The following is a 24,637-nucleotide window of genomic DNA, read 5'->3' as shown; positions in this document are numbered from 1 at the left end:
CTGCATATGGAGTCCACAGATACATTGTGAAATCAAGAATTAGTTTGGCAAAGCTCTTCCAGAGAATCCTTCCCAGGGGAAGTAGAATTGGATGATGCGTGGGGTTTCATTGGACATATGGGGCTAAAGGAATGGTTCAGGCAAAGGCCTGGAGGCAGGAAGGGCCATTGTGTTCCCAGGGGACCAGGTCAGAACAGCAAGAGTGCAGCGCAAAAGGGATAGGAAGAAGAGAGTTTTTATTCTTCCCAGAAGCCAGTTGCAGTTAGGGCCTTCGAACACTTCACTCAAGGAAGTCATCAAGAATCTTTATTGCCTTTGCAGGGCAATAAGGAAAAGCAGATATGCTCTTGGCGGAGTTAACATCATATCACTTCACCAGTCTCTGTCTCTATCTGCCTGTGCTCTTCTCTTCACGCAGATCCATCCACCATCTTTCATAGAGCCGTTAAAATTTTCATCCAAAGGTCCTCGCAGTACTTTGGCACTAACACAAATGATCCTCTCACCAACTATTTGGGTAGTTGTCAACTATCCAAATTTTACTCATCCCTCTAGGCCCAGTTCAAATGTCTCCATAAAACCTTTATCATGGTCTCCTTCAAAATTTAACCCCTTGCACAGGCCTCTTTTGGTGATGGTTTTCAACCTTGGTTTGTGTGCTGGGGTATCCCAGGGACTCCTGAACTTGCCCCATTGAAACAGAATCTCTGCGGAGTCCTCATTTCATGACTCACCTTGAGCGCTTACTGTGTTGCCAGCTCAACATCTGACCCAGAATAGATCTGGAAATATCTTACAGCTTTGCATCTGCAAATCTCTTGTGGTCTTAGACCTTTTGTCACTTTTCCCATCTTACTACAATTACTCACTTTTCTGCCTCATCCTCCCCATCTCCCATGAACTCCTCAGGGCAAGTCGAAAAGCATACTCATCTTGATAAGAGTCCACAGGTTCAAGTATGGTGGTGGATTCCAAGTGCTAAATATTTATATATTTACCAAAGCAATACTGAATGCAATGAACGGATAGATTTCTAGAGTAATGGTCTAGAGAAGACTCTTAAATGGCGTTCTCAGAAAACTACCTAGGAATTTCAGGTCAACGGTGCATGTGAATTGCAGTACCAATCACGCTACATTCATTTAAAACTCTTCAGTGGTCCCCTGTGAACCTGATAAATGATACATTCCTCAGCTAGACACGTAAGGCTCTCTCTGATCTCATCCTTCCTACATCTCCAGCTTCATTTCCTACCACTTCCTGCCTCTAACTCAGCCCATCTGGAAAATCAAACCTGCCTCTGTACATTTGCTCATGCTGTTCACTCTGCCTGGAATACCCTTTCCATATTTATTTGCTGAGCTAAACTTGTTTGTATTATGAGACTTATCAATCTTTTCCAGAAGGCTCCTGGGAGACCTAAGTGCAATTACACCATGCTCTTATAGCAGCCTCTGTTTAGCCCTCTTTCCAGTTATCTAATTTTATTTTAGTGACATATGTATGTGTCTGCTTTACTCACCCCCTGCTCACATGGTGAGTCCTCAGGAATATGGACTGGATTGGGATTTTTTTTTTAACTTCACTTCTGTCATTGTACCTGGGTACACAGAGCTAGACAATGCATGTCATTTTGAGTTAAACTGAACTGACCAAAAAGCCTTTGTATGTATTTATGGATGTGGGAAATGAGGGGAAATTAGGAGCAGTTCTTGATAAAAGAAAGGTACACTGAATTCTTATCACATGACACTTATTCATTGCATTTCCAAGTACTATGCATAGCCACAAGTGTATGTTGTCAATTACTGTCATCCTTACAACTGGCTTCTCAGCTTGCCCCCAATGATGAAGACAAAAACCAAGGATCTGAATTTCCTGAAGTTTGCTTAGGTCACAAACAAATGAGTGCTGGAGACGAGATCCAAACCCAGCAAGGACGCAGGCCAAAGCCTGTGATGTGCTGAAGCGACTGCCCAGCGCACGCGCCTTTTCCTTCATGACAGGGGTTCTCTCTCCTTTTTCCAGATCCATTCCTCACTTATTTGTGGAGTGCCCGCTGTGGGTGACATACATGAATAAGACAGACACGCACCTTGCCCTCCTGGGGTTTGCTCTTGTGAAAAGACCACTTACACAGACAGGGAAGCACCCCGGTGTCACTGCTGTGACAGGGCAGCACAGAGGAAACCTCACTGGGCTTGAGAAGCCAGGGGACCTTTGCAGAGAAAACAAGATGTGAAGAAGAGTGACTGTCAAAGCGAGGGCCGTCATAGGTTGAAGAGGTGAACCTTAAAATACCTGAGAGATCCTGGCCGGTGGGGATTTCAGAGCTTGCAGTGGGGCTGACAGGAGAGGGGTGGGGAGGTGGGCAATGGGGTTGGGCTGCACCCCAATTGTGTAAGACATTGAAACAAAAACAAACTCGGCAGCACAAATGTGCATTTTCATGATTCAGACTGTCCCAAGGGATGGTGACTACGACCATATTTTGGAACCTCTGAATCCTCTCACATAAGTCATGAGTCTGTAGAGAAACCCCCAAGCAGTGCGAACAACCAAGGCAGAAGCAATCAAGAAATTCAACCGGAAGGTGTTTGAAAGATCCTTTCAAAATTTCTTCCAGCAATAAGAATTGATGCTCAACAGTCTTTATGCTAAGTATATATTCTGCTAATTCTCTCATTGAACCTGGGGATCTTCTTTACTCAAAGAACTAGCATGATATTCTCCAGTTCCATCCATTTACCAGCAAATGCCATAATAATTTCATTCTTCTCTATGGCTGAGTAATATTCCTTTGTGTATCACACCACAATTTCTCTATCCATTCATCTGTTGAAGGGCACCTAGTTTGGTTCTATAGCTTGGCCATTGTGCATTGAGCTTCTATAAACATTGATGTGGTCATGTCACTGTAGTATGCTGATTTTAAGTCCTTTGGATATAAGCTGAGGAGTGGGATAACTGGGTCAAATGGTGGTTCCATTCCAAGTTTTCTAAGGAGTCTCCATACTGCTTTCCAGAATGGTTGCCCCAAGTTGCAGTCTCACAAGCAATGGATTACTGAACACTTTCTCCCACATCCTCACCAATATTTATTGTTACTTGTATTCTCAATAATGGGAGAATATCATACTAAGTGAAATAAGTCAACCCCAAAAAACCAAAGGTCAAATGTCCTCTCTGACATATGGATGCTAACCCATAACAAGAGAGGGCAAGGAGGAAAAGTGCAGAAGTTCATTGGATTAGACAAAGGAGAATGAAGGGAAGGGAGGGGGATGGGAATACCAGAGACAGTAGAATGAACTGGACATAACTTTCCTATGCTCATATATGAATACATGACCAGGTAATTGCACATCATGTACAATCACAAGAATGGGGTCAAAATTGTAATGGATTGCACCCCATGTATGTATAATATGTCAAAATACTCCCTGCTGTCATATATATCTAACAATAACAACAACATCATCAACAAAAAGAACTAGCAAAGCCAGAGCCCTTCTAAGAGAGGTTTATGGCAGCAATTAGTTATGCACCAATCCTGAATCCTGACGAAGACACCAGACAACAGCTCCCAATTTCCCTCACCTTGGGAGGTTGCCAGCTGTGTGGAGCCCACACCACTCCTGCACCTTCCAGGGAAGGAAGCATCCTTGGAGAAATCCATGCACTGATGGCTTTGAAAAGAAAGTGTGTGCTGTGTTGAAGAGGGACCTGGGCTCTACCTTGGCTCTTTACCCAACCAGACCTGGGTTGAGCAGGCACTTTACATTTCCTCCCTACCTACAGAATGGCGGTGCTGATTTTCAGCAGTGATTTGGTGATTGTTCCTTGGAGAAGTAGAGGGTGGAAGACAGAATTCTCTGTGTAACCGTCCTTCCTGCCTTCAACAGATATGACTCTGTACATCTAATGTGCACCCAAGATACCAAGTTGTCCACCCCCAGGAGCACTGGTCACCCGGTGATCACAGGGATCATTTGTGTAGACTGCCATGTGAACAGGGTTCCTTGGGGTTGTGCAACTCTGTGTCCCCTGTGGAGAAACTTGGTGATAGTGCTGAACAAATGTTTTCTGTCCTCTTGGAACTTTTAGGTAAGTAGTTTGCTCTAAAGGTTAAGAGAGACTGTCCATGTAGTCATTCATTCAGTGACTAGTTCAGTGCCGCTCTGTAGAAGGATGCATCACAAATAATAAAACATAACAGAAGTACAGGTAGAGTATCCCTTACCCAAAATGCTTGAGATCAGATGTCAGAGTCCTTCAGATTTTAAAATATTTGCATAGAATTTATCAGTGGAACATCTCAAATCCGAAAATCCAAAATCTAAAATGTTCTAACATGCAAAACATTTTGAACATTATGTTGGTGCTCAAAAAGTTGTGGATTCAAGAACATTTCAGATCTCAAGGCATTTCTGTTTTCTTTTTTTTGTTTTTGGTGCTGGGAATTGAACCCAGGGCCTTGTGCTTGCTAGGCAAGCACTCTACCAACTGAACCATATCCCCAGCCCCCATTTCTGATTTCTGAGTAGAGATATTTGACCTGCATGTCCTTAATGATTTATGTGCCTCTCATTTTCTCCTCAACATACTTATTTTTCTGGAAACCTCCAGTCTTTCTTCTTCTAGTCCATCCACTCTCCTGGATTTACTATTCTCTTTCATTCACCCTTGGGCTTTTTAACATAGTGCCCAGAGCAGAGAAGACATTCCATAAATATTTGTTGGGGGAATCAATGCCTCCATGCCTCCACACACATTTTATCCTCTGCCCAGAATGTTCTGTTTATTATCTGAAAAGCATTTGTCCTGCTTGCCTCAGCTCAGGGGCACCTGCCTGAGGAGCCTTCCATCAGGTCTGCAGCGGGAGGTGGGGAGTCCCCTCCACTCCTGAAATCCCCCCGTAGCTCCTTCAATTACGTTATCTATTTTACTGTTATTTTCTTCCAGTTTTCCCTTCTGAGGCTGACAGCTACTGTAAGAGCAGAAATAGGGCTGAGAACACGGGCTCTGGGGTTGAACAGTCCTAGGTTGGCATCCTACCTCTATGGATTCTGGCACTGTCTCCTGGACAAAGCCGTTTCAGGTCTCAGTCCTGATGAGTGAAATGGGATGCAACTGTTCTCAGCTTATGATGGCCATGGACAGTAACGCTGGCCTGGTGCCTGGCTCATAGGTGGCCCACCATGACCATGAAGGTAGTTGGGGTTTGATAAGGAGAGGGATGAGGAGGAGGGCAATGGCCATAATGCTGATATGATTGTCATGGTGACACTGACAGTGAGGAAATGATCCCCTGTGGCCAAGGCACCAGCTCAGCAAATAAGTGTGGGGTTCATTGACCCGATGGCTTCAGACAGGAAAACTGCTTATTGGTTCTGATTGGTGGCATCTTAGTTTCCGGTAATAGGAAGACTTCAGCTGTGACTCCCCTCTCTTCTGGCATGAAGAACCCACTGGTTTTCTTCTTGTGTTCACTCCGGGCTGCACCCCTGTTCTCCCCATTCTGTGAGATCATCCCATGAAGTTACCGTGTCCCCCTGCCCGCTCTCCGTGTCCTGCCCTGTGCCCAGGCTGGCTAACAACACCCATTCAAGACGACAATGAGACCCGTTCTGCTCTGCTGTGGCTCGATCCACGTGCCCATTTTCCACGCCCTCTTGGAGGTTCCTCTTCACTTTTGGAACCTGAAATACCAGGGGGACCCTAACGAGGAAAATAACTGACAAAGGCTACCAGATGGAGTCGGCCTGGAATTCACCCTGTGGGCACAGGGTCAGGCTTTGTCACTTGGCTCGGGGAACAGCTTGAGGGAACAACTGGAATAATCAGAGGGCGGAATGAGGCAGGCTGCTCCATAGAGGGTTAGCTGAGGTTTTTCTTGGTGTTAATGGACAAAAGGAAATAATAAGACTAGAACGCCAGATGATGCTGGCACAAAGAAAAGTCACAGGCTATTAGTTGTTTAGCTTCGAGAGAAAAAAGACCAGAGTCGGAGTGATCTAGTTTCTGACTCTCAGGTGTTTGAACCTTGGGTCTTCAGCAAGAATGCACAAGTATTTTACCCACTGAGGCCAAATTAAAAATAGAACTAATATTGGAATCAAACCATCCACGGCTTGGATACCTGTTATGTCACTCTGCCATCTTAGAAAAGTCACACAGTTGCTCACTCAATGTATCCATCTGTAAGATGAGATGCCTTCAGATTTTCAAAGTTTGTAGTGAGCTCCCCATCCCCAGAGTCCATCTGAGTACTGGTCACAGGGTAAACAGTTCATACATTCATGTTGATCAAATGAACATGCATACAGGAAATCGACCAGCCATGATCTTCTGCAACTCTTTAATAATAATTTCTCATGGAATTTCCCATGGCCTGAGGAAGGTAGTTAAAACACTTGACAGGTTGGGGAGATAAAATCTCTTTCTCTTTTTCTGATAATATTTATAATGCAAATCATTATATTTTGTCCTGTTTCCCTTACAAAGTTCTTGTGAGTATCAAATAAAGTGAAATATGAAGGTACTTTGAACAGAATAAAGTGCAAAGCAGATTCAAGACATGATCCTTAACTATGAATCAATGATGTGAGTCTGAGGCAAGAGAATGTCCCAGAGAGGAAGAGCAGTTGTCCCTTAGGACTGGCTTAGCAAAGAGAGCATGTAATTGACTCAAAATGTCAGCGTCTGGCACAGCACCCACCACCTTGTAGGTATTCAAAGAATACCTAAGGGATTCATGAATGGATAAATCAACCTTGTGGAAACATGGAGGAAAAAACAGGGGAAATGGCTTAAAGCAGGACTCATTGTAACAATTCTGTGAAGGTACATCTCAAATTTGAAAGCAGTTCTTTAACCACATACACACAGACTCATATGCAACTTGAGGAAGAGGAGAAGGAGAAAGGTGTTGCCAATTCAGTGTCTGCCATACCCTTCCATCTGCCCCTCACTCTCTTCACCAGAGTAACTTGTCCAGGGCTGTGTGTAGAACATGGGCCTCAGCAGAGGTGGAGAAGTCGCCACCTTTCTGTCTTGCCACTGTTCCTTTGTCCCATGTTCTGTGATCCAGTCATAAAGAATAGCTTATGGCTCCTCAGGGCAGTTTCTGCCTCAGACCCTTTGCACATGCTGTTTCCTATGCCTAGGATCCCCTCCTGTTCCCACCCTCCTGCCTGGTAAATGCTTTTCATCTTTTAAAACCTGAGTCAGAAATTACCTGCCCTAGGAAAGCCTGTGCTAACTTACCCTAGTCAAGTTAAAATATTTTTCTGCTCTGCCTCTCGAGTCACTTGAGTATAATTTCATTGTTCACATAACAATTGTCATACTGCATTATAATATTATTGTTATAAATCTTCCTTATTAAATCTTGAGCCATGTAAGGAAGCTTTTAACTGTTTTATTTCATGGGTTCATGGCACCTTGTCTGTTAAATAAAAGCTCTCTGGGGTCATACAGTTTTGGGTTCCAATCCTGGCTCCATTACTTGGCAGCCATGTGGCCTTGGAAGGTATTTAAATCACCAGGGCTGAGAACAGGAGTGGGAAGTTACATCACGCACAGAAGGGGCACAGTGCGAGCCCCCAAAATCTTATTTGCTGTTACTGCAGCTATTATCATTCTTGTTACTTAACCGCTTAAGCCACCAGGGGAGAGAATAGGGAATAAGAAATAAATACCACTTTTTCCTAATAGAATCAACAACAGAGCACAACAATACGGAGAAGTTAAACAGACATTTATGCATTTTTCAACAGTGTCATGCACGCTATGAAGACAGCTTTTGGGTGCAGTGTGTGCAGGGTGCACTGGTCTGTGGTGGGCTGAGCAATGCTCTCCCAGTCCCGGTGCTGCCCATGTGCCCCCTTGGAACCCATGAAGAGCTTCTGTCCGTTTGCTCGACCTGGTAAATGGTTATCCAGGTGGGCTCAACATAATTACAGGGGTCCTTGTAAGAGAGAGGCTGGGAGGCCCTGGTCTGAGAAGATGTAAGGATGGACTCCACAGAGCACAGAAGATGCTCCATGGACAGCTTTGGAGGAGGGAGCCATGGAGCAGAGAGAGCAGGTGGCCTGTGAAGTGCCAAAGATAAGGGAACAGACTCTCTGCAGGGCCTCCAACAGGAACGCAGCTCTGCAGAGCCACTGTAGATTTCTGACCTCCGGACAGTTAGAGGGTGAATTCATGGTGCTGGAAGCCACTATGTTTACGGTCATTTGTCACAGCAGCAATAGGACACGAATAGCATACTATCCAACAGACAAACGACCCCCAGTACTCCAGGGTGCACGGTGGTCAGGATGGGCCAGGTTTTGTCGTGGTCACCCAGCAGCCCCCAAATCTCAGTGGCTTAACCCAAAAGCCTCCCTCGCCCCCATGGGCCACGTGGCCCACAGGAGTCTGAGGGGAGCTGCTTCTCACACCCACTCAGGGACTCACTCACCCTCTGTGATGTTGCCGTGTCAGCACGTGCCTCACTGTCCTGGGGGCGGCGGGAGGAGCAGAGTCCCACCTCCCTGCAGCTGCTGGAGCTTCGCTGCCGCCCACAGCCCAGGGGCCAGGGCTGATTGAACAACCTCAGTCTAATGCTAGGAGAAGCTGAGATCTGCCAGGAGAGCCAAGGGGAGGTCTGGGGGCGTAGCCATCCCAGGCCCTGGCTGGAAGGTGGCAGTTTGGGAGGCTCTCTACAGAGGGATGGCTCCCAAGCTGGGAGCGGGCAGATGGAGACATCAGCCAGAAGTGGAAGGGACACTGAAAACAGGTCAAGCGGGGTGAACTTGAGTGGGATGAAGCCGGGGAGAGGAAGGAAGATGGAGAGATAGTTTTTCCCAAGGCAGGATCGACCTCGCCATTCACAGTCAACTGAGCATCTGTTTGCCCAAGCAAGACAAACCCCGAGGATGGACACGCAGCTTTCCATGTCATAGTTGCTTTGGATAAAATCTCATCTAGTCATTTGGTGGAAAAGACTCTGCATTGCAGTTTTCCATTTATTTGAAAGGGCTGTTCTGAGGTTTGGGGACTAGCAGACACTTTCATATTAGGCTTCCTCCTTTACATTGCTTCTCGACCTGGGGTTGGATGGCACGGTAATATTTCAAGCACGTAGATTTCCTCAGTGGAACCTCAGGCCCTGAGGATTCCACCTGGGAATTCACAGACACTGGGGCTTAGTAACTTAAAAACACGTCTTGATGAGTCCCGAAGCATCAATCAGCTCTCCACCAAATGACAACCTGGACAGATACCCTGTGATTTAAAGCAAAGTGTGGGAGTGAGTCGAGCTCCATCCCCACACCTTCCTGCCCCAGGTATTATCCAGTGTCACATTAGTTACACGTGGTCATAATCTCCTTTATAATTCATAAAGTATTTCCCCACAGATGATATGTCATTTGATTTTTATAACCATCCTGAAAGAAGCAGATGATATATTACCAACTCTATTTTATAGATGAGGAAACTTAACCTTAAAAGTATTAAGCAATTGCTCCTGGTCGTGCCAGTAGGATGGGGACCCAGATTTTATGATTCCAGTTTATGCTCTTCTGACACATTTTCCTTTCCTGTTTTTAGAGAGTCAAGTAAGCGGTGGCCACATGTCCCTTTGAGATACTTTGTGTCTACAAATTCTGTCATGCCACAGTTCAGAAAATTTAGGAAATGTGGACTTTTTATCATAACAGCAAGTATTGACTGCCAGTTACCTGCTGGGTGGTATGCTAAGAACTTAGTATCCAAACTCGCTTAACCTTCAAACAAACCATGAGACAACTTCCATTACTATTTTCCATTTTGCAGATGAAGTGATTGAAGCAGAGAGATGTAATTTTTCCAATTGTATGTGGCAAAGGAGGGACTCGTACCCAGCCGGTTCAACCTGATTCCAAGTTTTTACTGAGTCTAAGTTAAAGTCTGCATATCCCTGGGCTCTTTCTGCTCTGGGTTTAGATTTTAGCTTGAAGTCTTCTATGACTATCTCAACTCTATCTCTCCTCCCTGTTCGGGATATAAACCTCTTCCTGTGATCCTTAATATCCTGTATGTTTCTCTATTTCTGAATTTGCTATATTATGAATATCTATGTTTCAATCTCAGTATACTGTGAAGTCCTTGGATGGATATCATCCTAGGTGTCTGTCCTAGGTGATGAATGGATAAAGAAAATATAAAACTCCATACAAAATGGAGTATTACTTGGCCATAAAGAAGAATAAAATCATGACATTTATAGGAACATGGATGGAACTGGAGGACTTTAGGCAAAATCAGCCAGAAAGACAAATATCATGTGTTTTCTTTCATATACAGAAGTTAAAAAAAAAAAAAAAAAAAAAAGATGACCTGGAGGTAGAAGAGGGGGTAGAAAAGGGAAGGGAACTGAGTGGAGGAGAAAGAAAGGGGAGGTTTAGAGAGGGGTCAAGGCAGGGAGGACAAGATCAAAGCACACAGGATAAGTGGGGAGACTAAATTAGATGGCGGTCCCAAGACCTCCAGTACAACCTTCTTTCCTTGGACCACACACTGTTGGAACAAATAAAAGCACAGCAGACTTTTGAATGACGTTTTTTGTTAAGGGAGTGAAAAGTGGTAGGTACCTCCATGTTTATTCTGTAAAAGTTCAAGTGCTAAATATTTCAGCATTCAAATTGTTAAAAACCTTCCCAACTTTTTTTTTTTCCCTTTTCTTGCATGAGATCACACACTGATTTTGCAATACGCCACTGGCTTATTCACAAAAGGGTGTAGAGGGCTAGGAAAGTGATTTGAATTTTAATGTCAGCTCTGCTACAGATTTTAGATTGGGGAATTTTGATTATATCATCAACTATGAGTATTAGTGATGGATTTGATCATTTCAAATATATTTTCCTATGTTATCTTCATAGACAAGTAAGCATTATCAAATGCACACGGAGAAAGGAAAACTGGAGTTCAGAGAAGGTAAATGAACTATTCAAGGCCAACTAGCAAGTGGGTGGTAGATCCGACTGGGATTTAGATCTTTTGGCTTAATTTTTTTTCAAACCTCTTTCCCGGATACCATTCTCTATGCTCGTGATAAAAAGGGACCAGACCAGTGGTTTTAGAGTTAAGCATATTTGAGTTTGAACCCTGCCCCATCCTCAAAATGGGGAAGATGATAACAGCAATAATTATGGTGAAGAGTAATAAAACCTTAACTCTTTCCAGTATTGACAGAAAATTGCTTGCTATCTCTGAAGCAGCTTTAGATTTTACAGGTATGAAGAACAAACGTGTGGGGGTGTGTTCAGGGAGGAGCCCTGGCCGCCACCCATGATCCTTTCTGTGCACATCCCATGCCTAGCGACTCCACGGCTGCTCAGATGACTTGCCTGGAGAGCTAGGAACAGCTGTGGATTTTGAAGAGGTTGAAACAGCAACATGATAAAAAGCACCTCCCAGGCTGGAGGGGGAAGGGCGCCGCCCCATATATTTACATGAATTTTCTTAATTAATTTGCTGATAAGCTCTGTGTATTAGTTTGCTAGGGCTACCATAGCAAAGTACCATAGCCTGTGGCTTAAATGAGAAATTTATCATCTTAGAGTTCTGGAGGCTGGAAACGCAAACTCAAGTGTGGGCAGGGTGGGTTCTGCCTGAGGTTGGGAAGAAGGAGCTCTTGCAGGCCTGACTCTTGGCTGTGTACTGTCCTCTTGTCCACACCCACTTGCCTCTGAGCATACCCTGTTTAAGTTCTCCCTTTTCATGAGGACATCAGTCATGTTGGATTAAAACCCACTCTATCTTTCATACCCTGCCCCCTCCTCCCTCTCATTTCCCTCTACATAATCCAAAGTTCTCTCCTACCCAACACCCTCATCCCCACCCCCATTATGTATCATCATCCACTTATCAGGGAAAACATTCAGCCTTTGGTTTTTTTGGGATTGGCTTATTTCACTTAGCGTGATATTCTCCAATTCATCCATTTATCTGCAAATGCTATAATATTATTCTTCTTTATGGCTGAATAGTATTCCATTGCATATATATACCAGAGTTCATCTGTTGAAGGGCATCTAGGTTGGTTCCATAATCTAATTATTGTGAATTGAGCTGCTGTAAACATTGATGTGGCTATGTTACTGTAGTGACAGACATAATTACCCTATGTACATATGCGATTACACAAATGGTGTGAATCTACATCGTGCACAACCATAGAAATGAAAAGTTGTACCCCATTTTTGTACAATGAATCTAAATGCAGTCTGTAAAAATTTTTTAAAAAAGAATAAAAAATGTATGGGAAAAATAAAGTGCATAGATTTGGCTGAACTGTACAAAACAAAATTGTAATAGCACCTAACCCACAAAAGGGACTCCAATAAAAGTTTCCTGAATTTTTAACTTTGCTTTCTTACAATAAAATATGACTTACACTTGTTTCATTAAAAAAAAAAAAAAACACTTTAAAGACCTGCTCATTTAATCAATGACTTCTACAAAGATCTTCCAAAGAAGGTGTAATATCTCTGAATAAGATCACATTCTGACATAATGGGGTTCAGGTTTCAACAAAGGAGCTTGGGAGGAGATGGGAGAGATACAATTCAAATTATAACAGTTTGCCTATTATTATTACCTACTGTTATTTTTCCTGTAGGGTTAAGGGCCATTTGAGGTCAATGAGTTGCTCTAAGCTCTCTGCGTGTTAACGTGTTGAAACCTCAGCTGAGTGCTAAGAGGTGGGTATCATTATCTCCCCTTTACAAATGAGGCATCTGGGACATAGGAAGTGATGTAAGATGCTGAAAACTGAACAGCTAGTTTATGATAAAGCCAGACACGTTTGCCAGTCAGGGTGCCTCAGGCGCCAGGCTTCTAAGCACCAGGCTTTGCTGTCTTTTTGAGCAAGACATACCTCTTGTTTTCTGGGATCTCATCATCCAGACTTGGGTCTGTTCAAAGGGCCTGGGGTCTTACGAGATGAAGAAAGATCTGTTGCAGCCACGGGGTTGGCAAAGGCAGCTCAGGGCAGCGGGCCTCAGCTGAGTCACAATGAAGTGATGATCAGCCTGGTGGACGGAGGGGTGTACATGCGAAGACAGCCCAGGGACCAGGTTGGAGGCTATGGAGCTGGGGCCAGGGCACTGTGGCCTGGTCCGCCTGGCTGGAGGGCCTGGGCTCCACCACGCAGGCAACGGGAGCAGCTGAAGGGTTCAGCAGTAGCTGAAGGGACCAGATTTGCCTGTTGGAATCATTTATCCCAGAGTGAATAGTTCGAAGAAGGGAAGACTTGACTCAAAGTGGAAGCAGTAAAGGGCCAGCAGCTGGTGACAGGGGGAGGGGCAAGCGGGGCTGGCAGGGACTCAGCCCTGCGGTGGCACAGGCTGCTGCATGCCTCACCGCCAGGGAACAAGCACACCATCCAGGAGGCCTTTCCCGTGCAGCCCGCCCTGGGGACTGTGACTTACGGGTGATCATCTCTTTCCCTTCTCTGAGGTTCTCCAGAACACACGAGAAGCCTCACACCTGGTGATCTGATCCTATTCCCCAGCGCCCTGCCCTCCACCCTCCTTGGCCGTGTGGATCCTTCTCAGGTGGCAGAGCTACTTTTGTAGCTGTTCCCCTGTCTTAGGACTTATTCCTTAAAAATAAGGAATTATTAAGGAAAATAGGAATTCTTCAAGAAAAAAAAAATCTCTCAAACTGCTTGTGAAACCTAAGTGGTATTTCACAGGCATTCGGACCTGGGTTCTGTCAAGATCAAGTCATATAGGACCCCGGGAGTGGTCCCAGGATGTCAGAGCATCGTGACCACAGGGGACATTCAGTTCAACCTCCCGTTGCAGAGTGCTTTCAGGATCTAGCACAGAGAGCATCGAGGGCCTTTTAACGTCTGGCCCCTCTGCGCATCTGAGGATTCTACTCTGTTCTGAAACTCTCTGCTCCCATAACACCGGCCTGCAGGACGTCACCTCACCCACGCCACCGACAGCGCAGCTGCGGCCGGGTCTGTGCCGCCCCTCCCCCGACCTGCCTCCTTCCCGAGTCTTCCCCGTTTCCCTGAGTGAATGACATTCAGCTCATTCTGCCGGTTCTTCTCGGGGTCCCCACCCTGGGTCGGGCACCCATTCTTAGTGTGCCCATGAGCACCGTGGCGGTCTTCATCTTCCTGTTTTTTGATAATGCTGACATTTTCTGTTTTCTTGACATTCCTCATTAAACAGCAGAACAACCAGATGGCATCCAAGAAAGGCGCGTCTCAGAAATCCAAGGCAAGGCCTGAGCCTCAGAAGACGCCTGCTGGAGATCTATGGCGGGGTGAGCGAGGCAGGCCTCGCGACCCGATCTTCAGACTCAGTTTACTCTCAAGGTGACCAGGAGCGTCTCTGGAGGGGCCCCGGCAGGAGGTGCAGTACCTGCTCTCTGCCTCTGGGCTTGGAGCTCGCGCTCCACGGGAGTGGTGAGCAGGCTGGTTCCTGAGCAGCTTCCGACCTTATGACTTGCTTAGACTGCTTGACTAATAAGAGGCAGAGGTAAACTTCAATGTGTTCAGTTATGACTCCAAAGCTCATTGATCAAGGATCCAAGAGCCATTGTAAACTCCCTGACTGACCAGCTCTGCCACCTCAAAAAGGCTATGATTCTCTCTTGCCAAGACTGTGATTAAGTAAAAACTTACCTGGCTGAGGGCAGCCATTGGGCTGCACCTTCATGTCCAATTTAGAAAAACCTATCAGTCTCTTTGGGGGTCTAAACTATATAATTAAACATATTCATACAGAATTCTCTTAAGCCTCATACTTCTGGAAGAGAATAACTTTTTTTTCTTTTTTTCTTTTTTGGTGGGGGGTACCCGGGATTGAATTCAGGGGCACTTGACCACTGAGCCACATCCCCAGCTCTATTTTGTATTTTATCTAGAGACAGGGTCTCACTGAGTTGCTTAGCACATTACTTTGGCTGAGGTTGGTTTTGAACTCATGATCCTCCTGCCTCAGCCTCCTGAGCTGCTGGGATTACAGGCATGGGCCAGCATGCCTGGTGAGGATGATTTTTTAATAACAAAAGAGATTGAAAGGTGATCTAAATGTTCTGACATCTATTTATGCAAAACAAACAAACAAAAAAAAGAAAACCAAAAAACTACCTGAAAATTGAAAGGTCAAAAACATTAAAAAAATTTTTTTTTTTTTTTCTGAGCCTCACCATTGTGTGGTTAGGAATTTGGGCAAGGCTCAGCGGGGTGATCTCTCTGGCCTGTGGGTCTTGATGGAAGTTATTTGGTGGTATCTTGCTGGCGAGTAGGCTGGAGGGCCCGTGCTCAGCCTTGTGGGAAGACCTGGAAGGTGTGACTTAGCAGGAACTGTCCCCTAGTGTCCACATGAGGTGTCTCCAGCATGGAAACCCTGGGGTACAGACTGCTGCCCCCCGGGTCCGGGGCTACAAGATTACATGTTCTCGTAGGAGGTGGAGGCAGCGCGGCCTCTCTGTCACACCCCTAACTACCAAGGTGCCACGGGTACCAGACTCTATGGGTCCAAGCAGCCTCAGTCTTGCACAGACTCAAGGGGAAGGGGCTCAGGTCTCTTCTCTTGATGACAAGAAGATCAGAGAGCATGAGGCTGCATTTTAAAGTCACACAGTGACATTCCCTAAGCACCCAACAGTTTCCTAATGCAGATGCCTTATCGTGGTCACTCTCCCGCCTTGAACTCTAAATCTCAAAAGGCAGCTTACTTGGCCCCTCAAGCAGACTGTCTAGAACGGAGCCCTGATCTCCTCCCAAAGCTGCTCGGTATTACATTATCTCAATAAACACCGGCGGACCTGTTCTTCCAGATGCTCAGGCTGCGCACCTTGGAGTCATCCACAGTTCCTCACTTCCTTCCCCTCTCTCCAGTCCATCCGTAAATCCTGTCCACCCCTTTGATAAACAGCTGCTCCTTAACTTATGATGGCCGGTTGACTACAGAGTGGGCAGAAAATGTACTCGGTACGTCTAAACTGCTGAGCCTCCCCGCTCAGCAACACAGCAGGCTGCAGGGCACCGGTGTGTCCCCTGTGATCAAAAGGCGGCCGGGGAGCTGCGGCTCACTGCAGTGCCCGGCCTCCTAACAGAGTGGGCACCACAGATGGCTAGCTCAGGAAAGGATCAAAACTCAAAGTAGAGCTTTTTTTTTTTTTTTTTTTTTTTTTTTTTTTTCCTGAAAGCATATGGCTTTTGTACCATGAGACAAGTGAAAAATCACGAGCTCAATGATCAGAGGTCAGGGAGTGACCGTATGACCAGGACGCGTGCGACCTCCCCGGCTGCCTTCACTGCTGAGACTGGTGGGCAGCTCCATCCCCGCTTGGTTGGCCAAGTGCAGCACCCTCTTACCTGGTCAGCAGCTTCCGCTCTTGCCCCCCTGAACCTTCTAGCTTCAGAACCACAGCCAGATAGAGGATTCATACAAATTGTAAGTTGGATCACGTCATCGATTTGCTCACAATGCTCAGATGGTTCACCATCTCACTCAAGAAAACCTGAAATTTCTACAGTGGCCTCCAAAGTTCCACAGGATTGGACTCTCTTACTTTTTACCATTCTCTGCCCAGCTTCCTCTGCACCAGCCAGTCTGACCATTTTGTTGTTCCTTGTTCATACCAACTAAGTTTCTGCCTCAGGGCCTTTGCATCTGCTATTATCGCTCTGAAGAATTTTCTTCCCTAAGATAATCACAGAACCAACTCCCTAACCTCCTTTCAATTTTCTGCTCAAATGCCACCTTACATAAATAACACCATTACAGTTCTTGAAACTGTCCCACTTAAAATGACAGCCTCTTTTGTGGCTTCAGCCTTCTTAAGGACTTCCCTGGTTTGTGTATCCACATTGCACTTATGGCCATTTCTCACACACGAACACACATGCGTATACATACACACACACACACACATACACACACATATACACATATTTAATCACAGTTTATTTCTTTTCTGCTAGACTTTGTTTTATGAAGGCAAGAATTTTTGACTGTTTTGTTCCTTGCATTCATAGCACCTAAGAAAGACCTGGCCACACAAAACGTGTTAAAAAAAAAAGAAAACATATTGAATAAGGAAATTTTAAATTTTTTTTCTAAAAATTACAAAAAAATTCTCTTTTTCAGATTAAAAACTACCCATTTTTCTTTCAATCCTTTTTCTCTTCTTTCTGAGCAGTAAAAGTTGTGTAATCGTGTTTACTTATCCCACAAGAATGTTAGTAGTTAACAAAAATGCCCTTTGGTCTGTCTTTCTCTAAATCGCCTAGTATTCTCCCTGTTCTTTTGTAATCTCTGTGAGCAATGCCTGGCACTCAGTAGCTTTTATTGACAAACTGAAGCTCAGGTCCCAGCTCTGTTCTTACCAGCTGGGTGACACTGAGGGACTGATAATGGTCTGACCTTCAGTTTCCTCGCCTGTAAAAAAAATAGTACAAATGACATCTGCCTGTGTCGTAATCTAGACTAAACTGGGTAGCGGATGCTGGTGCCGATGCTGTCCATCATAGAGGGCAAAGTACAGTCCAGCTTCATTCCTTACACCCACACGAAATCTATTCAGCTGGCACTTCTCCACCAAGGAGGATCTTCCCAGAGTTGCTCCACAGCGTGGTCTGGGTGGGACGCTGGAGAAAATTCAGAGGGAGATGGCAGCGGTCTCAGAGCGCCCTGCCTCACCAGTTCCCAAACTCAGCTGACTGTACTGAACTGCACAACGCCCTGGGACATAGCGAGCTTGTCCTGACCAGCGACAGCTGATAGGTCCTCTGTGCTGACTTAAAACCAGACACCTGGGTGGAAGCTGCATGACTCACAGGAGAAAATGATTTGCTTTCAAATGCATAATAAGGAGATATGAAAACAGAAGACACTCTCCAAAAGAAACGGACTCATTAAAGAGAGAAATAGAGGAGGGCAGAGAATGGGAGAAGAAAAGAGGAAGATGTGGTCAGTGGAGCGGAGAAATCTCCAAGTATGCCAACAGGGAAGGGCCTCCCGCGGTGACGTCACGGACCCTCTATTTTATCAGCACCGCCAATGGTCTCACCAAGCCTTACTCCAGTGTAACGCTATTTGACCAGCGAGGAAGCCAGGTAGCACTCTGGCCCCAGGCCACACGGTTCATGAGGAGCGAAGCCCAGTCTAAAACCACAAGTGAGCGCCCCGCGGCCACCTCTTGCCAGCTCCAGGCTCTACCCTCGGACCAGGAAGCCTGCTAATCACCGCAGAGGCCAGGCAGCCCAGGAGGCCAGGTAAACACGGAGAAGTGCAGGCACCTGACCTGAGGCTGGGGAAGCGGGCGTGGAGCCCAGTGTGTGGTTAGAGCTGGGACCCTCGGTGCTCTCCTCCTTGGCGCCTCGCAGACCCTCTGCTCTGAAGGGCACGGGACACAGCAAGGTGCTCCGCATTCCAGCTGCCCCCGAGCAAGGCCAGTGTGCTCTGCACCAGCCCAGGCCTGACATTCGCGTCCAGGAGGCGGGACGCACCGGCAGCCTGTCCTCAGGGCTGTCTCCACCGGGAGGAACTAGACCTGGCAAGAAAGGACACAAAAGACAAGCTCCAGACCAGTGATCTTACCTCTTCCATGGCTTTCCTCCGAGGCAGAGTCTGGGAGACAAACCCGCCTCGCGGAGCAGGATCTGGAGACCACCGCAGGCTCTCCTCTGCCTCCCCCGGCCAGGGAGCAATCACTTCCCGCCTCTGCCTGGGACACACCTGAGCCCAGGCTCTCCACCTGCTCCACCTGGGTCGTGGCTCCTCCCTCGCCTGGGGCTGGGCATGGGCCCGCCTCCATCCTGGGAGCTTGGCAGGGCGCCTGCAGGGCCCCCTTTGTGCACAGACCCAGAGACCCCAGACGGTTCAGCAGCAGCTCCTCCCTGCTCCCAGGCTGATCCGTGTCACTCCCTCTCCAGGATGTCATTTTGCTCTGTGTTCAGGAGGTGGTGAGGAATGGAACATGCCCTGCCCCTCCGGTTAGTGCAGAATGCTGGGGCTGGACGCTGTGATTGCCATTAGGAACGGCCTGGTCCAACTCCACCCCTGCTGGGGGTTAGTACATTTCATAAATCACTGTCTCGGGGCAAGTGCGGCTCAGCCCACAGGGGTGTCTACTGGAGGCTAGAAAGGGAGATACTGTACTAGCACCTGGTTTGGGCCGGTATGACCTAGGTATTTGAATAGACTCTAACTCTTAGAGTAGCCCTGGGAAGTGCTATTATTCCCATTTTAACTGGGTAGGTCTCTAAGGCTGAGAGACTATAACCTGGCCTCAGTCACACAGGTGCTGAGTTAAGGATGGAGGTTTGAGCCACCATAAGCGATCTGATTAAACAGCCCACCTCTCTACTGTAGTGTTAGGACTCAGTTTGACCAACACTGCCCTGTGGACTGCTGGCAGGCAGAGTGGGTACCATTCCTCAAGGCTGGGTGGAGTGTGGCCACAGGCCCTCTGTAACCTCTCCTCAGCACTTGGCTTTCCCTGTGTCTTTGTTCTGCACCTTTGTGAGTCTGGCGGGCTCGGGGGAGGCTCTTGGGGGCCCCTGCGCAGGGGGAGTTGGGTGGACACATGCCTCTTGCTCTTAATACCAGGGCTCCCCCTAGTGGCTCCAGGCCAGCCTGCCATGGCGGTGGGGATGAGGACAGTGGGGCTCTCATCTCCCTGGACCTGGGCGGGCTGGGAGGTGAGCGCTTTGGTTTGGTTGAGGCAGGTTACAGTAGTAGGCCTGGGACATAGCAGGCGCTAGTCACTGGTAGCTGTTAGGAGTGAGGATTGCTTTACCAGCAGGCTGAAGATCGGTGACTTGGAACACCCCTCCCCTCATTAGCTTTCCTATCATCTTCTGTGTGCTGAATTCAGTTTCCCCGCTTGCTGTGGACCCTGAGAAAGCCAAAAAGCCCCTCTGAGATGTGTGCTCTTCATCTTCATCAAAACTACATAGGAAGGCCGACAGGGTTGGTGTAGGACCGGTGGCCGTGTAAAGCCCTCCTGGTGTGGGGCACAGCCCTGCGTGGGCACTCACAAGGCCAGTTCCTCTCCTCTTTACTCTGTCCCCTCAGTCACTGGAGGCTGTGTCAGTGTCAAAGTGCACGTGCTACACTCGAATGCAAAAATGAAGTGGCAGTGTTTCATTTCCCTGCAAGGATCCCACTTTGCTTATGAGCCCCCATCCTGTGAGTAGCAGGTTCCTGCCAGCAGCTTGGGAGAGAACCCCCACAAGCTTACACGGGCGAGTGGCAGCACAACATACGGAATGGGCACAGGCATTACAGGGGGAATTTTGGATGTGAAATTTGAAAATGACCTGAAATTAACCAGATCCCATTACACCTTAGGGATGACAGTGTCATTACAATCAAGGAGGAGGTTCTACTATGTACCAGGTGCCTTGGTGATCTGTTGCTAGCTACAGAGCAGGTGACTGTTCCCACGAGCTCCACTCAATCACGGACAAGGAGTGGCTGATGGACACCTGTCTGTTGCCTGTCAGAAGCCGTGCCCTAAACCTTGCAGATATCCCTCAGTTAGTCCCTGTCATGACCCTCATTGTCCAGTCCAGAAGACTGAGGCCCATGCAAGCTGACCCCCCCTGTGGGGCAGCCCGGTTCTTCTGCGGGTAGAGGAGCAGAACTCCCACCCAGGCAGCCCTTTTCCAGAGCCCCCACTCCCAGCCATGCTGTTTACTTCTATTTAAATCTTCAAGAAATACCGACCAATAAACTTACAGAATCAGTGATCTTGAAGGGTTCTCTCAAGCAATTTTTTTCCCCCAAATTCAATTTTGAAAGTAGTCTGCAAGAAAGCCCAGCAGATACTTAGGCTGAAGTTGGGTTCAGATTTTCTGGTTATTTCTGGTCTTTTAAGCCCCTTGGCTTCAATTTGTTCCTTCTGGGAGTGGGAATGATACGTCATAATCTCCAGAAAGGTCCCATCCATCCTTTGGGGCACTGAGAGTGAAAATCGTATTTCTAGCACATTCTTGATGTTTCCAAACATCGCTTTCCATCTTAGATAACTGTGTGAAGCTTTTCAGTGTTTCCTATCATGTCTCAGTCTTTCATTACTTGGCAAATTCTTATGTTCACTTTATACCCTAAGTAATGGTTTGTAGCAGAATACTGTAATGAAAAAAAGAAGCGTCAGAAAAAAGCTGAAAATGGGAAATCACATGCTTTCACCTCTTTCTAGGGCAAACTTTGGGAACCATCTGTTGTATGATGATGAAACTGGAGCGTATAGATGGATTGTCACAGTTAGGGTGCGGCTGCTGGAGTAACTGACTATTAATATTAAAATTATTATTGGTTACATTAATCATGTCTGAGGATTTCCAGCATAGTATGTAATTTATTTATGTATAATTTATATCCTGGTTACCTTCAGAAAGGAGAGAAGGAAAGAGGAGAGAAAGTTAAATTCACTGGGAGTCTATTGTATAACAAGCTACACGGTTAGCACATATTTTCTTCTACTCCCCAGGACATTGTCGTGAGATAAGAGATGCAAACCCCAGTTGGAAGGACAAGTCAAATACCCTGCTGATGTAGAGAGCACAGTGTGATTCTTCATTTGAACTCTGGCCTGCTCAAATCCATCTCTCTTCCCTCCACTCCATTCCCCAAAGGACTTGAGCAAGAGGACAATGAGGTTAACAATCATAGAGGGGACAGGGCAGGTGGGCAGGGAGGAGGGATGGATGATCAGTGTGGAAATGCAGGGTGCATTGCTTCAAGGTATATGATTATTTAATGGTAATATATTTAAGGATAAAATGCCTAGGATTATTTTGGAAGTCTACATGTTCACAAAATTTCCTTTTTACCAGTTTGGGAAAACTTTATAATCCACCTGGTTTATCTTTCATCTTAAAAGAAGCTCATATATCAGTCATTTATCTCAGAAAATATCATAATAGCATATAATAATTTAGTAAGAGCTTTTTTTTTGAAAGATGATAAGCAAACATGACCAAGGCAAGTTGCAAGTTGCTTCTCTTTTAATGGTCTTTTAACAAGAATCTCAGCTCCTACTTTGTGCCAGCTGTCCCACTTCGAGCTAGGGATGCAGTGACCCCTTAGGTTCTTGTGAGGAAATCTTCTTCCTCCACTAATGCCAGTTACATTATGTATGCATTACTCAGATGAATTATTAAGATGTTTTCTGATATGCTTGTCTTGTTGAGATTAAAGGAAGATCATTCCCCTGTGGCAAGAAGATGGGGCTTGCCTGGAAGCCAGTATCATTACCAGTATCAACTACTCACATGTTCTATCAGCCAGAAAAGTGGATCCTTAGAAAATTCAGGCAGGGAATCCCTGCCTCTCTTTGGGTGACTCATTTACTTGAATCTAGATTTCAAGGCATAATCATATCATGTGGTCATAATGCTTGAAGGCTCAGAAGGCTAGGATATGGGCATGGTAGGTCTTTAAACAATGTACACAGGTCAACTGGTGCCTTAGTCCATTTGTGCTGCTATAATAAAATGCCTTACACCAGGGAACTTATGAACAGCATATATTTATTGCTTACATTATGGGGGCTGAGATGGAGATCCCAGCAGGTATCTGATGAGGGTCCAGTCTGTGCTTCCAAGATGATCCTCTGGAGGGGATAAAAGCTGTAGCCCTCCTCACATGGTCGAGGGCAGAAGGGCAAAGGCCCCGCTAGCTCCCTCCAGTTCTGTTGTGAGGCACTAATCCCATCCCTCATGGCTGATTCCCCTCCAAAACATTCCAACTTTTAATACTGTTGCATTAGGGATTAAGTTTCAATATGAATTTTGGAGGGGACACAAACTTCAATTCACAGCAATTGGTCATGTGACTTACCTAATTTAGGTAGCTGATTTCTAATTTGTGTATTAGAAAGCTCTGTGGAGTTAGTTAGCATGGCTTTTTGCTGTGAGGAGGTGGGAGGCACATCTGCTGTCCTACACTCATGTGCACACCCCTTCTCTCTAGCTGCTCCCCCTTGGGTGCCATGTGCATGTCTTGTGGGTATAGGACATGTGTGCAGGCATTCCTGGATGGCAGGGTCAGATGGTTTCTGAACTGTGGCAGCAGGGCAGAGATATGGAAGACCCAAGCTGAAGATTGATAAACTCCATTTTTTCAAAATGTTAATTAGCAAGCTGTAGTATACTTTGTTTATTCCCCATGTGTCACCCTGTAACTGTGTTGGTAAAATCTGCTGTACTTAGACAATTCATCTTAACTCTGCCATAGTGAAAGAGAAGGCAGCTTTGGCTCACATTTGGGATGGACTCTTAAATAAAGGGGAAGCAATGTCCTCTGAGGTTAGCACGGCTATAGTACCAAGGAATGATCAGTTCCACAGGCTATGAGTCTGGGGCTATGGGTTTTTTTTGTTGTTGTTGTCATTGTTTTTAATTATGGGAGGGAAGAGGGCAGAGGAAACATTTGTGTTCACCAAATCCCATTTTGAATTCCTTTCTTGGGTATGGAAAAAGGCTATATTTCTGACCTTTCTTGCAGTTATACTTAAGCACGTAACTACATCCTGGTCAATGGGATGTGGTAAGAGATAACAAATATGACTTGTGAGACTGGTTGATTGTTCACTTTCTCTTTTCTCTTTTTGCAGCAACCTCAGAAGTCATGTGCTTAAGATAGCAAAATCACAAGATTGAAGGGACCTCAATCGCTGAGTCCCTACTTCTAAGAAAACTAGTCAATAGTCATAAGATTGTGATATAAATAAATTTTTGTTGTATTAAGTTACCAAGAATTTGGGGGCCATTTGTTACTGTGGCATATCCTATCTTATTCTGATTAATACAACTTTCTTACAGTGTATTATTGAGACATCGTAAAACATAATGGTGGGATAGTAGGAAAGCAAAGACAATATTCACAGTTGGGTTAGGAGATAAGGAAACTTATCGTGATGTGGGTTTAACCAAGTCCTTGGGGAATGAATTGAAGGTTAGGTTGCAATTTGTAACAGCCTGATCTGTGCTGTTGGGAATAACAGTAGGCACTCTCTGGTCATTGCATGTATCATCCCACTCAGTACTCTTTAGAGGCATATATTATTACCCTCATTTTATAGATGAAGAAACTGAGGTGTAAAGCATTAAGATTTTTCCCCAGGCCACACAGCATGTAAGAAGCAGAACAAAGCTTCAACATCAGATCTGTTTGACTGAGGTCTAGTCAAGTGCTGTTAGCCATAGGGAGGGGTCTAGCGGCAGGTGACTGCCTTCGCAGAAGAGCACAGGGATGACATCGCTGTGACTCTAAGGGAGGGAGGGTGATAGCTAATTAGAGAAGACTCATTGGCAGCATCTCAGGGATAGATTTCAACATCAGAGAGAGAACCTGCAGTACCCAGCAACGGTCTCAGAGCAGCAGACAAACAGACTAGGGTTAAAAGCCTACAGAAAACACAGAGAAAATCAAGAACAGAGGCAGGTGCTTAGTTGATGGAGCCAGGATCAGCGAAGTCTGGGGAACAGGTAAGACACAGTGACACCCTGATGACAGAAGACAGAGTACAGTGAACACCGAAGCAGGGTGGGACATTAACACCAGATCTCTCTGGCCGGTGAGGGCCCCACCACCCTGTCTACTTGGTTAGGATGTGCTGG

General features: G+C 46.1%; 1 protein-coding gene and 1 long non-coding RNA gene across 6 annotated transcripts in view; one reads left to right on the top strand and one right to left on the bottom strand.

Moving 5' to 3' along the window:
- Fyb2 (FYN binding protein 2) overlaps positions 1-18,991 on the bottom strand; it is a 95,742-nt gene extending 76,751 nt beyond the window's left edge. For 2 of the 5 annotated variants that reach the window (XR_007110279.1, XM_047564961.1), the window contains exon 1: positions 18,606-18,991. Coding sequence is in view for 4 of the 5 variants with exons in the window: in XM_047564961.1 (XP_047420917.1) it covers positions 18,606-18,614 (9 nt within the window). In the remaining variant the exon portion in view is untranslated. The remainder of the gene's footprint in view (positions 1-18,605) is intronic. The other 3 variants (XM_047564965.1, XM_047564972.1, XM_047564954.1) reach the window with 2 other exon arrangements.
- Positions 17,566-24,024, top strand: LOC124993261 (uncharacterized). Its single transcript, XR_007110280.1, has 3 exons — positions 17,566-19,076; positions 21,505-21,672; positions 23,632-24,024. It is a non-coding gene; the product is annotated as an uncharacterized LOC124993261 (long non-coding RNA).
- Positions 24,025-24,637: the final 613 nt, after the last annotated feature.

This window comes from Sciurus carolinensis, chromosome 1 (assembly GCF_902686445.1).
Source record: "Sciurus carolinensis chromosome 1, mSciCar1.2, whole genome shotgun sequence".
NCBI classification, from domain to species: Eukaryota; Metazoa; Chordata; class Mammalia; order Rodentia; family Sciuridae; genus Sciurus; species Sciurus carolinensis.
Note: the sequence above shows the minus strand (reverse complement) of the source record. Positions and strands in the feature narration are given on the sequence as shown.